General features: G+C 36.9%; 1 protein-coding gene across 5 annotated transcripts in view; it reads left to right on the top strand.

Moving 5' to 3' along the window:
* The window catches only part of CFAP46 (cilia and flagella associated protein 46), a 66,449-nt gene extending 52,782 nt beyond the window's left edge, over positions 1-13,667 (top strand). For 3 of the 5 annotated variants that reach the window (XM_017809165.1, XM_017809166.1, XM_017809162.1), the window contains 12 exons: positions 935-1,056; positions 1,475-1,560; positions 2,487-2,651; positions 4,350-4,414; positions 4,980-5,031; positions 5,124-5,159; positions 6,315-6,417; positions 7,643-7,755; positions 9,819-9,900; positions 11,771-11,907; positions 12,360-12,446; positions 13,190-13,667. In XM_017809165.1, the coding sequence (XP_017664654.1) occupies positions 935-1,056; positions 1,475-1,560; positions 2,487-2,651; positions 4,350-4,414; positions 4,980-5,031; positions 5,124-5,159; positions 6,315-6,417; positions 7,643-7,755; positions 9,819-9,900; positions 11,771-11,907; positions 12,360-12,446; positions 13,190-13,326 (1,185 nt within the window). In that variant the 3' untranslated portion in view covers positions 13,327-13,667. Of the gene's footprint in view, positions 1-934; positions 1,057-1,474; positions 1,561-2,486; positions 2,652-4,349; positions 4,415-4,979; positions 5,032-5,123; positions 5,160-6,314; positions 6,418-7,642; positions 7,756-9,818; positions 9,901-11,770; positions 11,908-12,359; positions 12,447-13,189 lie in introns of those variants that run through there. The other 2 variants (XM_017809164.1, XR_001873889.1) reach the window with 2 other exon arrangements.
* Positions 13,668-17,346: the final 3,679 nt, after the last annotated feature.

The following is a 17,346-nucleotide window of genomic DNA, read 5'->3' as shown; positions in this document are numbered from 1 at the left end:
TTGAATTTTCTGTAAAAGTTTTCATTGTGTCATTAATGACACAACTTTGACAAATCTGGTTCTTGAATTGTAATTCTGTTTTATTCATCATGTTGGCATCTTCCAGTTAAAACACCCATTATGGTGTGAAGCGTTGATCGTTTTCTCTTACCCATGGCCAATACCTATTGTATTGTCAAGTTTGTAAAGGTTGCTGTGGTTGTGTAAGTAAAAGAACAAGGTGCTGAGATAACATCAGGTTGAACAGATGACAAGAACAAGTGGCTTAGGTTTTTAAAATGTACAGGTTACAACCCCCAGTCCTGTATGCAGCCTGTACCAACTCCACAGAGCCTGAGTGAGGAGCCCAGTCATTAATGCCAACACTCCTCACCATTTGATTGAACTCTTTTGTCCAGGGAGTGGTTTTGTGTTGGATTTTACAAGCCTCAGTTTTCAGTGTTCTCCTCTCCTACATGGTTCTATTCTCTCCTTATCTGTTTTCTTAATTCTGTTTAGTTTGTTCCTAAATTGGCCCCGCTGATCTCTCCATACTTTTTCATTTGCTTCTTCTATGTTCATCGTGCAGTTTCTGTTCACTTCTCAGAGTTGTCCTTGTCCAATTTCTTCTCATTATTTGGTGGAGCACATTGTCTTTTCTTTCTGCTCTACTTTTCTGCCATTCCCCATTGAAATTGCTGAAGTGTATTATTGCTTAAATCGTAAATATTGACATCTTGTACTGATTGCTATGTTGGAATATTTTGCAAAATGCTGATAGGAAATTTTGAAGTAAAGTAGTTTTCAAACTGACTTTTCATATTTTGCATTTTATGATGTTTCAAATTACTTGATTTAGCCTCTGATTTAACATTTAAAAAATTATATAAATAATGGTATTTAACCAGGATGGAGGGGGAAAGTATTCTAATTTTTGTTTCAATGTGTGTGATAGACTCCAACAGAGAAAACAGATGATAATGGACTTGATTTGACATCAGATTTCTCTGAAATATTAGAAATTATGGAAGAATATCTGAAACCAGTGCTGTCACAGTTTGATTTTTCTGCTATCAGGTAAGACATGTTGACTTGTTTGATTATCATTTGTGAAGACAGAGCCCTGACTGAAGTCCTTCAAATAAAGGAATGGTTTTAGCAAGGGTGGCCTGCTGAATGAAGGTTTTACATCCTGAAGGACAGGATATGCAGGATATGCCAGACTAAGAGACTGAGCCACATGATAGACTAATGGGCGTTTCTAAGAAGCACCATTCTCCAGTTTAAGTTACACTTACACTTCAGTATGTAACATTATAATTAAACTATTTAAAGATGGGATTTCCAAAGGACAGGAACTCAAAAGGGAGCACATCCTTTGTGTAAAATTTAATTTTGGAAGCATTGAAGGAGTTTAGTCTTTGGTTTCCTGTGAAAAGTTTTACCTACACCAGTATTAGTACTGGTAATATTTTGACTGAATTCCTCTTCCCAGAGAATCCCAGCGTGTAACAGTTTCAGCAGCTGAATCAGGAAAAAAGAACATGAAAGACAAGGACACTAAACAAGCTGGAATGCAGGGTATGTGCCCCTCAGAGTACAATATGTGTGTGTGTGTGTGCTTATGTACAGACAGATACGAAGGTCCAATCAGTTTAGTTTTAATTTTATTTAAAGCAGGGAGAAGACAAAGTCTTGGGTTTGTCTGGTTTATTTTCTATATCAAGTCAAGCATTTCAGAGTACTATCAAAGAGAAGATTTATATGCTGGATGGAGCTACCCTTCTGTATTTATTTAGAGTTTTCCAAACCATACAGGCTGTAGACGCTTAAATGAAATGGCTTTATCATAAATCATTTTTTTTCAAGAGAAAAGCTAGAATAAAGAGCTTTTTTAAGTCTGTAGATCAATTTGTGTTTTGTCTTTTTCTGCATTTCATGGACTCTCACAGGTTGTTGGCTTCAGTGTAAGGCTAATGCTGTAGTACATCCCTAAACATATCTTGAGTAGTTCTGCAAAAAGTGGATAAATTTTCTGCCATGCATTTGCTCTTTCTCTGTAGAACAGAAATGTTGTCATAATAATACTTAATACTTTTTTTCCTAAATACCATAAACAAAATTTTTCTAGAGAAAGACACAGTTAGTATTAGATAAGGGTTCCTTTACAACTCTGTGCTGTTTAGCCAAACACTGCTGTAGCAATTTTACAGTTCCAGACATAATTTTCCTGAATGTGTTGCATATACCTGGACTTGGATGTGAGATTGTTTGTTATTAATATGGGGATATTTCTCCCTCTGAAGAATTGGTGCTCGTAAATGCATAGAAGCTTGAGAACATCTTAGGAGTAATGGTAGCAAAAGAAGTGTTTTTGCATAGTGCACTTGATCCACAGTACAATGAAGTTCACATGTCATAGAGCAAATTTAGGTTTTTACATCTAACTGCAGTTGTTTATATACAAACTGAGAACTACTAAATCATGTTCTGTCACATTTCTTTAGAGACATCTATGGATTTGGAATTGTATGTGGTATTGCTAGGGGATACATTACTTATGGAATTGCCTTTGGAAGCTCTGAGTATATTTAAAGAGGAAGGAATAAGTTCTGTATCCAGAGATTTTTCTCTCCAGATTCTCTACAATCGACGACGTTTGGCTGAGTCAGGTACTGTTAGATAGATAAACAGTATTTATTTATGAAAGATAAATGAAAGATATTCTTTCATTTAGCATAATGATGCAGAAAACAAGATACTTAAAAGTTTAAATAATATGAATGGTGGTGTATATTTTACTGGAGGGCTGACACATACAATATGTTTCCAGTATTTTAGATGGATTATATAGTACAGTAGACTTATTTCAATAATGTACAGGCTGATGATGCAATGGTACCTAATTTAAAATACATTAAAGAATTATGTAAAAGTCAGTGGAATCTAAAATGGCTTGCAAAGTTTCAGGCCAAGTTTACAAGTATGGTCTTAAAACTTTTAAAGCTGTTTTCCACTGAACTGAAAAAAAAAAAGAATTTACACTTCTGTTAATATTCTTTAACATTACAGTAGGACTGCTTAAAATAACAAATGAGAGAAGCTTTTAATCTCTGAACTACTTTCTTCTTGGTTTTTGTACTACAAATGTACAAAATCAGATCCCCATAGGCTTTATGAACTTCCCTACTGCAGACACTTGAACCCTACAGAAACTCTTCAGTGAAATGAGTTAAAATGAGGTAGTTGAACGGTTGGTAAACTTGACTTCATGTCATCTTAAAACTCATTTCTTAGATCTAGAAGTGAGTAATAAATGCAGGGAGTAAGCAGTTTTTGTATAAATCAAAGATACCTTCTATTACTGAAGTTAAAAATTTGAAGTTGCATTTTGCTCATACATAGGTAATACTACATAAAATTATTAAAACTATTTTTTAACTTTTTCTAAACTTGTTTAGAAGATCTTACTCTGTACCATGAAAGTATTCTGTTCCAGGGAGGTTCTTGTATAGTGCTTGTATCTGTAATATTTAATAGAGCCTTCACTTCACCTCTTCTTTCTAAAGGCAAAGAATATTTTTGGTTTACATACACACTCATACCCTGTTACAGGTCTTTCAGAAATACGAGTTTTATAACATGTCAGGTTTTTTCCATTTCTGTTTTTCCCTTTTTTAAAGTGAAACTCTTTATGGTTGCCTGATTTTAGAAGCAGATAAATGAGAGGGAGCAGAGTTGCAAAGCCTCTGTTGATGAGATTGTGACAGTGGCCACTGAGTGAGTGAACATGAGCTAGAGGAGTGTGAATGTGGATCTCAAACTGCCCCCAGCCTTCAGGGCACTCCAGTGACAATGGCTGAAACGTGTGCTCTGGGTGGTGGTCATATATACAGTGAGAAATAGAAGTCACTTTTCTGTGCTTTTTAAAATTCCCTTGAACAAATAAAAATTCCAATTCAAATATGACACTTTCTTTTTCGTTTTGGTATTTGTGTGTCCCACAGAAGCTTCAGTAATTCCATTAACATCAACAATTAACAAATGTGGCAATAGGCCTAGAAAGTGCTTTGATAATCACTGCTCAACTCTATCCGAAATTGGCAGTGTAATGAAGCATCTCCAGCTTGTTTTCCTCTTTAAAGCCAGTATTTTTAGGCAAGAAGGTTTGGGTGATGTCCTTGCCTTGCTGTGTTCTGAAAGGAATTTTTATTTTTCCACTTGATCCTGTTGTTGTTATCACTGTTTATTATTGTTGTTGTTTATTGTTGTTGTTGTTACTACAATATATATATGTAAACCTTCGAGGACATTTATTTTCTAAAACTGCCTATTATTATATTAAAAAAAATTTCTTTTCAATTTCACAGAGACAGATGTTGAAATATCTAAAGAAACAAAATCAAAATCACGTCAGAAAAAGAGTGTTCAAATGGTGAACTTTCCACATTTTTTAAATAAGCTTTATAGGAATAGCTTTTATTTTTTTGTTAAAAATGTTAGAGAACTTGCATAGAAAAGTGTTCAAGCAGCTTGCATAGAAGCTCATTATGTGTGCTAGAATTCTCAAGTGGAGTAAATGCCACATAAGTCCATAAAAATTTTGCTTACTGTTGATTTTGCAAGGGGTTACTTCTTGGAAGAATTGTACTTTGTAAATGGGACGTATTTAATAACCCACCAAGGGAGCTGCTTAAAGTTACTAAAAGATGTCCTGCAACAATATATTTCATATAGTGTATACATACAGTTTTTATAAATGTGTATCTGTATTTGCCTACGTGCAGACACGTGTATGTATGTAATGGGTGTCTGTGCATTTTAGATAATGCAGAATAACTTACGCTTTTAATTTCCACTGACAATTGAGTATCACCTTCATTAATCCTGCAGTTTTTTGACACATCTTCCTGTTAGTTGTTTGACAGAAAGCACACAATACTGTTAAATTTGATTGAAACTTTTATATGCAGTAGAATATGTATTCTTTTTAATTGTAGGCAACAGTTAATCGTGATTTACCCTTGAGTGTTGATGCTCGTAATTTTAAATGTATCCTTTCACAAACTGTGAGCCAAATGTATCAGATAAACTTTCTTCTTTTGTTGTTTAAATCACGTTGTTTCTGCTTAACTGTTTATCAGACATTGTGGACCCCTATAATGAAGGAAGTGAAGCAGGTAATATATATTAAATAATAATTTCTTCACCATTTACCCATGGAATTGAGAAAATTTTGCACCAAAAAATGAAGTCATGACATAAAGATGTTGGCAAAAAAGCTTAGCTGTTCATCAGAACAGTAAATGGAGCATCAGTAAAACAATGTAACAGTTAATGGAGGATTTTAATTGAATCACAGAATCCCAGACTATTTGGATTTGTAGGGACCCTAAAGATCATCCAGTCCCACCCCCTGCCATGGGCAGGGACACCTACCACTACCCCAGGTTGCTCCAAGCCCCATCCAACCTGGCCTTGGACACTTCCAGGAATGGGGCAGCCACAGCTTCTCTGGGTAACCTGTGCCAGGGCCTCACCACCCTCACAGGGAAGAATTTCTTCCCAATATCCCATGTAACGCTGCCCTCTGGCGGTGGGAAGTCATTCCCTGTGTCCTGTCACTCCAGACCCTTATTAACAGTCCCTCTCCATCTGTCTTGTTGGCTCCCTTCAGCTGTTGAAATAGTTTTTAAGTCTGAACGCAACACAAAAGCAGCTGCTGAACAACCAGTGGCATAGCAGAGGATGGCTTCATGCATTTGCAGTTTCTCCTTCACAGCAGATCGAAATAAAGCACTGTTCATGTGCTTAGTATCTGGCTCTAGTGTCTATCTTTAATTTACACTAGTATGAAATATAGTCAAAAAGAGAAAATGATTTGTCATTAAATGTGCAATGTCCTTGGAGAGCAGAGGTGACGTTGGAGTCTTGTTTTCTGAAATCAGGACTCTGGAAATTCAGTTGTTTTATCCACCTACTTAAGTCCTCTCTGAGCCTCTGGAACAGAACTGTATGAGCAGTACTGGTGTTCAGTTCTTTACCCTTTCCTCAGGGTATCTACAGTTTTTTCTTTGTGCTTTTAAAGTCTTTAACCTGTCTACCAAATAATTCTTGTCCATTATAAGATACACTTTTCAAATGGGAATCACACTTTTACTCTGAAAATGTCACAATTGCTTCAATTTTAAAAGCCAGACTTAGGTTGCAAAAAACATGAAATCTAATGATAACCTGCAAATATTATAGTCTCATTTTAAAATTTTTGAAATTAAGATTTCCCAGTGTAGTTTGTAGCATGCTATGCTCATAAGGATGAAATTCTGTTATTACAGAAGCTTCAAGTCCTTCCCAGAAAATAAAGGAAATCCTAGAAAAATACCGTGACCTGTTCACAGCACAGTGGGAAGGTGTCATTGGCAATGTGCGTGTTCCAAGGTATGTAATATTCTGTCTGCTTTCTTGTTTTATCCATGTTTCTTGTTTAAAATTGTGCCTGTTTCCAGAGTCTTCGGTCATAAAAATAGGGTCAAGTTTTCCTGAGCTGGTAAACACATAGCAGACCATTGTTATTGTTTCCAACACAGATTTAGATTTGTAGACAGAATATTTTAGGGATCTGAAATACAGTGCCACAAAGGGATTTAGCCTGGTGGGTTTTGTCAGAGTCGCTGTATATGTAGATAATCTAATTTTGACAGAAAGTCTCCTGGTGCAGTCTTTGATGAATAAGCATGCGAGCATAAGTGTAATTTCTGGCTTTGCTTATAACTGTTTTTAAATCCAAGTGTTAAAACCTGTAGCATCTCCATGTACCCTGAGTAAGCTGTAAGGTTGGAGTACAGATTTCAGAGGCAAAGTAGTCAAGGTGCATCTCAAGAGTTCCCAATTTCAGACTTTGATTATGGAGTTAATACCATTTTATGGAGTATATTCATAAACACACCGTTCTTTCTAGAAGTACTTTACTTTTAAGATCAAAATCATAGAGGGATAAGAGGGATCTCAAGAGGTCAAGCAGTGACAAGTCCTATGAGTCAACATGGCCATCGCTGGATGTTCCTTCCTAACTGCTGTTTTAGCAATCAGTCCTTTGGAATCTTCCCTAATTAGTTAATGTCACTGAGTAGATTCTTTAGTATTTCTTCCTAGCAATTAGAAGGATGGTTGTTATCAAAGTGCAGGTTTTGCTGCCAGCTGGGCTAATTATCCACATCTCTTTTCAAACCCTAATGGCTTTGTGCCCTGGTGGGTGCAATGGGTGCCTATATAAATACTGCCTATATAAATACTGCCTTTGAATGTTAGACTAAAGACTGGGATTTCAAAGCTGCACAGTGCATACAGCAATGATTTTTTTAAAAATTTTTTAATGGAGATTCATCTAAAAATACACTATGCCTCTTGCTCACTAAGAGATGTTACTAAACTTACTATACCCCTGTATTAAAATAGCTACTATTAATTAGTCCCTATGAGTTACTACATTTTTCATAGAATTCTGCAGTCTGATTTGTCTCCTTGCTTTGCATGCTGACTTCTGTTGTAATTATTTCTGGAGTAAATAACACTGAAGTGCTTGCTGTGCGTAATTTCTGAAAAAGTATTCTTGTAAATAGTAAGATAAAAGTAACTTCCTTTCTTTGTTCTTCCTTCCTTTCAGCCAAGCTGAGTGGGAGCAGCTGCTGACAAGCTGTAGTGCATTTCTCTTCTATGGGATGGAGAGATTCATGTCTCATGTATTACTGAACAGATTGGTTGCTATGAACATCCCAAGTAAGATAAGCAAATTGAGAAATATTTTTTAGTGACATCACCTTTTATTTTTAGGCGTGTCCTACTGTATCACTATCACAGTATTGATCTTAGTAATTAGGGGCTTTTTTTTGAGATCCAGGATTTTTAATCGAAAACCTTTGTACTATGTAGGTTTTATTCTGCTGTGCAGCTTTCTTGTTATTCCTCACAAATAAGCTTGGTCCTTCTTCACTTCCAAATGTTGGAATTTCTTAGGTTCCAGAAATTGAGTCATCATCTAATGGTTTTCCCAGTGAATCCTCTCCTTTACTTTGGAATTAAGTATTTGGTTGCAAGTTATTATTTATTGCTTAGAACAACCTCTGTGGTGCCAATTCTCCAAAATTCTGAAGTCTCCACTGTGGCAAAGCAGAATTGCCCATCAGATCTGGGTTAATGCTGAAAGATTGTTCTGGTGTTATGGAGCATTTGTAGGCTCTGAGAAGGTATTTTCTTCTCTGCTTCTTCACAACAATTCGTCTTTTTGTTATAGCCTAAGGTTTAGTTTCAGGACTAGTTTTTCAGATTCACAATCTTCCTTTCTCCTCCTACTCCCCTTGCACATCTGGAAGAAGCTCAGCTTTGGAGCTGTGTGGAATTTGTCAGTGTAGCTGAGTTGCTGTATTGTGTTGATGTGTGAAAGTGAGGAGGACAGTGTACATCAGATTGTGAAGCCCTGCAAGGCAACAGGAAGCTTCTTCATGAAGTTTTGATTTTAGAAGTGATTTAAACATTTATATGCAAATATTATGGGAAATATATAACCCCTGAAGATGAGGTTTCAGATATCCATAGGCCAGATATTTACAGGTATGGCAGCTTTCGGAAAGTTGTTAAACCCTGTCCTGTGTCCTACTCTTAAAATATGCCAGGATTAATTCTGCCTGAGATTTCTGAAAGCTCTAACCTAGATGCAATATTATTAAATATTGAGTTTGCTAATTTACATAATGAAATAAAATATATCACTGCTGAATCTGAGCAGGAGACCAGGCTGAGAAAGAGAATGCAGGGGTTTAGCAAATCCTGAAATGCAAGATCAGAATGCAAATTAACCTTGCTTTATGCAGGGCATAATTTGGGAAAGCCTAGTAGAATGTGTTATACTTAAGGAAAAATAGTCAGTTAAACATTAATACATTAGGGAATGACTGCTTAAGAGGCAGAATTACAGAACAGAGTCGAGATGGATCACAAATTAAACAATGTACTCTTCCTAGGCTTAAAAAGAAACAAGCTCTGTATAGGGATAACTATACAGGAGTGTCATTTGCAAGTTATATGAAATTTTCCACTGTACTTATTTTTGCAAAGGTCTCAGCTGGAGAAGAATGTTGACAACATAGAGTAAGTCATTGGTGGAGAACAATAAGAGTGGTTAGAAGGCTGTACCACAGTTTGTGTGCTTAGTTTTATTCATAAATATGTATGTGCACTGATAGGTTTATATGCATTTTAAACATACTTTAGGAGGAAAGATCAACATATTGAGAGGAGATCTGCTCAGGTCAGGAGAATAAGTAACAGATTAAAACTACAGCAAACCAAACAGTGGCGAAGCCTTTTAATTCTGAGAGTATTCGGAGTTATTTTGCTGGAGACCTTTAAGGAAAGTGAGGCATGTTGGAGGTGTAACTTGGTCGTAACTTGTGGAGAGGAGCTGCATAGAAAACATTTCCATACCTGCATAGCGTAAACTCTTCTGAGAGTTTATAACTACAGAATTGAGTCATACAGGTCATTGGCTGTAATAAGATGGTATGTGGACTTCATTATCAGTTATACTAATGTGGCACAGCAAAAAAACTGCAAAACACTATGGAAAAGCATAGCAAAATTACATCAAATGATATTATGATGACTTTATTAGTTCCTTTACATTATACTTGACATTTTTTGCTGAAATATATAAGTTTTATATTAGTTGTTTAGACTGTGTTCAAGAAAGTAATTAACTTACGAAAGGCTTAATTTACCTATATTTATTATGCTGGACATTATTATTAGTGCAGATACCATTGCTATAATACATATTTTTCCAGAATGCAATTTGATGATTCTTCTGGATCTGGTACGATCACAGCAAAGTTACCAAAGAATTACAAATGCTGATATCCACAAAAGGTAGGACAAACATGATTTCAGTGAAGTCCACAATAAGCAAAGTTAAAATTCTGAGTTACAAATATTCTTGTTTACTTCTGTAAGTAGAAGAGCCTCTTTATAGGGCTAAATAGGATGAAAGCTCTCTTACAAGGCAGTGATAAGATAATCAGACATGGAAACCTTTCTACATTACTCTTACCTCCCAAACTGAGTTCAAGATTCTCAAAATGTTGTAATTGAGTATATAAAACTTCCCTTTAACAAATAAACTATTAAGAGTCCCTCTGAGGCTTCATACACTGAATGGTTTAACAATGGGACAGATTTTTGTTTAAATAAATTATTACGGCGCGTTAAATGGCCTGTTCAGAGTTTTTAATATTATTAATTGCAGGTTTTTTATCCTTAAAAGCATCTCAGTATTTTCCTTGCTTTTAAGTTGACAGGTGGCAGGGTTTGTATTCTTTTACTGTATGTCCATTAAGAATACTTGACAGATGACACGTGACAAATAAGTATAAAGGTATTAAAAGCAAGAAGAGTAGTCTTAGTGTCCTAATTTTATTCGTGAGTTACTTAGTCCATGTTGAATTTTCAAATAACCTAGTTATACTCCTGAGGGCCAGGATACCTTGCAAAGGGGTTTAGGTGGAGTGGAGCACTGGGCAATCATCAGAGACATGAAGATTAACACAGACAAATTACAGACTCTGCTCTAGGGACACCAGTATGAACCAGGAGAGGGGGGGCTGGAAGGGCCCTGCACAAAGGGTCCTGAGGCTGTGCCTGGGCACCCAGAGGGCAGAGCACATCCTGAGAGCAGAAATATCTTTTGACTTTTCTAATTATTCATTCCATGAAAAGGAAATAGAAAAAAAATTATCTCTAAAAATACTGTTTAATTAGTGCAACAATGCATAAGTTAAAATCAGTTGTGGGTAAGATAGGTTAGACACACAACTATATGTGTAAATATGCAGATCTCTGAATATATAACAACCTCCTGATATTTTTTATATCCTTTTTCACATCCCCTAAACAACCATTTCCTAAACCAAACCAAAATGCGATTCCTTAAACTAGTCTTTCCAACTCAGAACTTTCGAAGTTTCGCTGTAATAGATTGGTGAATTTATCAATAGGACTTACATGTTTGAGTCTAAAAGCCTCCTGAAAGTTTAGAATAATGTTTAAAACTGAGTCACATAACTACTTAGACAATCAGAGCATCTCCCCAAAAAATTACTGAAAAATTTAATTATCATCTTTTGATAAAGGTACCATGAAAAGCAGAGCCAAATAAAAACAAAATTCAACCTTCTGTTTACTGCAGTTCCAACCTTACAGAGTATCACTCCCATCCCATCACTAAAACAAAAATTAAGCAAAGAGACTTAATTAAATATTCAGCAGTAAAAAATCAAATCCCACATTACAAGTGATTTGCTTTTAGGCCTCCAAATTAACATCACACTTATGACACAGAGCAGGGTTTCAGTTCTTGCAGTTCTTTCTGTGTCTAAACATGTCTTTTCATGTGATTCCCAACATTTTTACTATGTTATAAAGGATATTCTGCAGTGTTTTGTAAAAGTTAGTGTGTCACTCCTTTCACATTTCCTGAGATGCCCCAAACGACAGTAATAGGACAGAGAGCAATCCTACCGGTAAAATTCCATCATGGAAAGATGTAAAGTTACCTAAATACATTGCATGAGATTCAAGCTTCTGTATGAAAGTCAGAAAGCACTTTATGCTCAGCATACCAGAAAATGCCATCTGGCATTCTTTCTCCTTCTTTTAAAAAGCATTGTATATTTAGTTATATTTTTTTTATACATTATGTACATTTTTCTTTTATTAATCTCATACTTTTGGTTTTGTTCAGTTGCCTACATATCACTCTAGAGAGACCAACAGAGACAGCAATGCTGCTGAGCCTCACTGGGGTTGGCTGTGTAGTGGCCACCCAGTGGTACACGAGCCTGCAGGAGAACGCAGAGAGGCTGGAGATCCTGTTCCACAGTGAGTGTTTGCTATTGCTTCAGACACCTCGTGTGTGCATCTCCCTGGCTACTGGCTTCTCTTCCTTTGCTCCTCACCAAACTTTGCCTGGAGTTTCCATAGGAGGTGAACTGTGTGCAGGAGCCACCGTGGTGTTGACAGGTTGATCTTGCAAACCGAACAGTAACCTGCTTAAAACAGTGTTAGTGGGGTGTTTGTTGATGGTCACATGGTAAGAATAGGATTTCTCCAGTGAGGAGCAGTGCCTTAGGACTTGGCAACCTGTAGTTACATCAGCTATGGGGAAAACAAAAACTGGAGTGAACTTACATTTTCAGAAATACATAACTGGATCTGTAAAGTATCCTTTTGCATTGAGTTTTAAATCTGAAAGCATCAGGCTCTAGGGTTGATACTTTGTAGTATTTCAAAACTATCATTAAAAACTCACAGAAACTAACATTTCTTTCCAGATTTGCTGAGCATCGGTAGAACAACAGGGCAGTCAGTCCGTATTCTTCAAAAGAGTGGAATTCACAAGAAAAGGGATTCCATTAAAAGTAAGAATTAAAAAGCTTAGTACAAGAGACTGTGCAAATTAACTAGAAGCTGGTAGATCTATGGGTGGTTCACAGGTAGAAGTGAAACCTTTCAGGTGACCTGTGACAATTTTCTGTGGCAATTCTTAAAAGAATTGAGAGTCAGAAGACCACTGATACAATATCATAATTGGAGTAGCCATTCTTATATAAATAAAATTTTTTGGGGATGCTCTGTCATAGTTGAGCAAAAGCTAAAGTTTACACTCCACTAAACTGTTACAAAATGAAGCAGTGGGACTGAAAAGGTACATCAGGAGCATAACATAAGCATAGTTTATAATCTATGGATTATAGACTGCAAGAAGATCAGCAGTTATTTTAGACAGTCTGCATGGTCAAGGCCACACTACCTGGTATCTTGCTGGAGAGGGAGGAATGATTTTCAGTAAAACAACTTTTAATGTACAGTCTATAAAATTGTATTGCTGTTTTTCAGTGTATGAGACTTACCTCTTAAAATAAGGGTTAATAAAATAAATTTTAGATATAACTTGCACTGTCATAGAATTGAAGAGAGAAGGAATTCAGATCAGAAATATTCCCTAGTTTTCCGTTTTTTTCAGAAAATGCTTCTTAGATATAGTGGCAAGAACATAAAAGAGTATTAATCAAAGAGAAGATGTGTTAAATTATGGCACTTAAAGCATTCTTCTATTCAGTCATATTCAGAAATAAGAATGTTTTTTGCCATATTTTTATAGCGGAAGTGGATTCTCTCAGCTCTTCTGGAGACAGAACAGAAGAACAGACTGCTCACACTTCCTCAGATCTTCCTGCAACTCATCCATCATTTTTCAACTGTGTGCTCTATGGTTTACCCAACGTCATTTTGGTGTAATTTGTGTCAGTCTTTCTGTGCTGGGAAACCTTCACTGTGCACAGGGAACCTTTGTTTTTTCAAAATCCCAAATAAGATTATTATGTGTATGGATTTTGTAATATGCTCTGTTAAACAGCAGTGCATTTTTAAATTACATGCTTTAAAACTATTTGTCGTGATAGCAGTAGAAATAGATGTAAAATAATTTAATACTTATGGAAAGTATAAATCTTTGATTGTTATTGCAACTAAAACCATTTTAAGAGTCTTTTTTTTCCCCAGTAAAATGGTGATGTGTTGTTTCCTGTAACAGTTTTTTTGTGTTTGATGCTGATAGAACATTAAAATGGCACTGAAAAGATACTATTCTTGGCTACCTGATGTGTTACAGTTAGAACCTGGTAAGAGCTCTAGGGCTATATAAACCATAATTACAAAATAATGACATGCAAAATACTTTCCGTATGCACACAATAGAATATAAATTTCTGCTTTCTTCCCTGTTGCTTTCACAATTTAATTAGATGACCTTATATGAACTGCAGCTGCTCTGTCAAACTGTGTTCCATAAGAAGCACGATTTTTATTCCCTTTTATAACCTAATTTAGACAGGACATATATTTTTTGTGGCATGTATTTGGGCATTCGATAACAATACCAAGTAAGAGGAGATCATAGACTGTTCTGAAGTTACCCAGTCTGAAAATTAAGGATTCAGTGTAAGATATTTTCAATTCTCTGAACTTGTCATGTTTTGCCACATACTGGCATAAGTCCCTTTCCCAAGTTCTGGCATCTATGTGTTTATTTTTAGGTCTCATGAGGTAATTTTTCATTGTGTCTTTGTGACACAGCTGCTTTTTCAAATCCCATTCACGGTGTTTGGGAAGCTCAAGGATTGCTGAGTTTGAAGAAGCAATTTCTCTTGAAGGAAGCAAGTGTTCACACTTGTTCAGTATAGCAAATATCCACTATATGGTTAATTTCTTATTTATTTCCAATAATAATTTTCACATCATACTTCAACACATTAATTGCTGTGAAACTGTGTTTCCCTGCACTTAATGTGTTGTTCACCTTGAATGCCACCTTTCTAGTGCTGTCTCTTTCTGTGTAACGTAAAAGGCTTTGGAAAAAAGTGTATTCAATGGGAATCATGGAGCCTTGGCTGCCTTGCTACAGGACAGTTCTTATGAATTTGTATTAACTTCCACCTTCTTGAAATAAGAAGTTTCATGAATGGTAAAGTGCAGAAAAGTTTCGATGCTTCAGAAATGTCAGTGCTGCTCTTTGAGAATAATCCAAGATAAAAACTTCAAGATTTCAGAGGTTTGAAAACCCACTGATATCCAGGTACAATGGTCTTATTCAATAATTTACTACTGTGGTTTATTTATGAAACTGATGGAAATAACTTAGCCTACTACTTAATCAGTAATGAAGTGCAGGCATAACCAAACCTCCTGGGGTGGTGGGGGTGTTCTCTGTATTGCTGTGCTAAATTGAAGTCAATAAAATCATCGTAGTAGGACTGCATGAGTGGATGATGAACTGTAGTTCAGAGTGAATGTGCACTCAGAAGACATCAGTTCATTCCTTCAGGAATTGGTGCCAGAAATAATGTCTTCTTTTCCATTATATGTTTGTAGCAATGTGCGGGCACATGATTATACAAAAGTAAAGAGTCACTTCAGGAGAAGATGCATAGTAGAAGTGGGAATGATATCAAAAGAAAAAGAGCACAGACACTTAACATCTTTTATATTTCTTTTACATTTACAATGGCAGTTTAACACGGGAGAGGAACCTGCTGCTTATTTATACTGAGGAAGGATTCAGCAGCTCAGCTGGTATAGTCTGAGAATCCATGATGCTTCTCTGTTAAGACAGTGAACAAGAATGGAACTGAGCAAGGCAAGGATGAGAAGGAATATTGTAGAAAATTGCTGTTTCAGAACCTGTTTTGGTTAAGGAACTAAAAGCTCAAAAATTTCTGATATCCTTCCAAGTGAGGTGCTCTCATAGCAAACTATCTGTGCTAACGATAGCAGGTGTTCTCCCCACAGAGGGAGCCAGCAGGTCCGGACAGTGCGAGCAAAAGCACTCTGAGTGCACCACAGAAGGGTTTGTTCATCTTGTAATGTATGACACCCCCAAGAGGGGGGCCTTCAAATTGGCTTCAGATTATTTGGAGAACTAAACAGTAGCATAGGTATAGAAGGTGCTGTACAGAAGGTCTTCATTCTTTAAATTTAATATGAAATGAGTGAACCAAACTTTTCAGCTGTAAATACAAAAGCAGAATTAAGACTGTTGATTTCTTATAAAAGTTTATGTAGAAAGAGCACTTGCTAATAACTGCAATGGAAAGAATGGGGATGAAATGCAGATGGGATTATATTTAACCATTCATTAAGTACGTATGAACAGCAAATTCAGAAAGGCAAGTTCTTTTATCATGGAGTCCCAGACTGGTTTGGACTGGAAGGGACCTTAAAGCTCATCCAGTCCCACCCCCTGCCATGGGCAGGGCCACCTTCCACTAGACCAGGTTGCTCCAAGCCCCATCTAACCTGGCCTTGGACACTTCCAGGGATGGGGCAGCCACAGCTTCTCAGGCAACCTGTGCCAGGGCCTCACCACCCTCACAGGGAGGGATTTGTTCCCAATATCCCATCTAACCCTGCCTTCTGGCAATGGGAAGGCATTTCCTCTGTCCTGTCCCTCCATCCCTTGTCCCAAGTCCCTCTCCAGCTCTCCTGGAGCCCTTTTAGGCACTGGAAGGGTCTCTCAGGTCTCTCTGGAGCCTTCTCTTCTCCAGGTGAACCCCCCCAGCTCTCCCAGCCTGGCTCCAGAGCAGAGGGGCTCCAGCCCTCAGAGCATCTCCGTGGCCTCCTCTGGCCTTGCTCCAGCAGCTCCATATCTTACACTGGGGACTCCTGGACTGGGTGCAGTGCCCCAGCTGGACTTTCACAATGGCAAAAAATTATTACATTAAGCAATAAATTTTTTTATGAAATAAAAAGATGAAATTAAAATATTGTTAAATACTTCTTTACTTTTTTGAGGAGTATTCTAGAGAATGCTGCCCATTTATTTGACTATGAGCTCTTAATTTTTACAATATTATATATTGTTCAGCAACTTGCAGGAAAAAAATCCTACCAACTAATGACCCAGGAATAAATTACAGTAGATACAGCTCAGGACATATGAGCTCTCTCGTTGAACGACATTGGCACAAGCCCAAACAACAAGAATAAAAGCTTCTGAAAATATTTCATCTACGTGGCACCACATCATTCCCATGCACTGTATCCATTCATACAAGAAATATTAAACAGTTAGTGCTATTCCATGTATCAAGGGCTTTAAAATACCTTTCTGAATTATGTCTCAGCAACATAACAAATCACATTATCAATTAGCTTTTATAACAGAAATGACATTTCATAATATATTTGAGCATGAAAAGAATTGGTCAGCTAAAATTTATGTAATCTGAAAAATGTGAGGAGGAAAAAAATCATGGTGAATTTATTGATAATATTCTAGGACAAGAACATAATTTGAGTAGTAGGTAGCTGTCCAAGAAAAGTGTGTAGTTGTAAATGGTCTGCAGGAAAGAACTGCAGAGAGTTTGCCACAAAATGATAAAAAACAAAAAGAGAAGCTCTGACATTAGTCCCTGGTGTCACCTCTTTAAGATTCTGCTGCCATCAGCAGTCACTGGAGGATTTCTCATCCCATGTGCTGGGCTTGTCCCCTCAGCAGGGCTCTCTCCTCGCTTTGCACAGGTGGAGCATATCCCAAAACATGGCAGCTGATGGCTGTGGGTGTTTGTAGGCAGGGAAATAACAGCAGATTTGAGGTTGTAGTACAGATCATTCCCATGACTATTTAAGCCCATTCATCTGCGTCTGAACACTAATTTAGTGACTTTACAGCCTGCTAAGTCTTCTGCCCCTTGCTTTCACACCCTGTCTGACCCGAAAGTTCTCCAGGAATGGGATATCAAAGGGAAGCCAACTATCCTA

The sequence above is a fragment of the Lepidothrix coronata genome, unplaced genomic scaffold, assembly GCF_001604755.1.
Source record: "Lepidothrix coronata isolate B3197 unplaced genomic scaffold, Lepidothrix_coronata-1.0 Scaffold25, whole genome shotgun sequence".
Classification (NCBI taxonomy): domain Eukaryota; kingdom Metazoa; phylum Chordata; class Aves; order Passeriformes; family Pipridae; genus Lepidothrix; species Lepidothrix coronata.
Note: the sequence above shows the minus strand (reverse complement) of the source record. Positions and strands in the feature narration are given on the sequence as shown.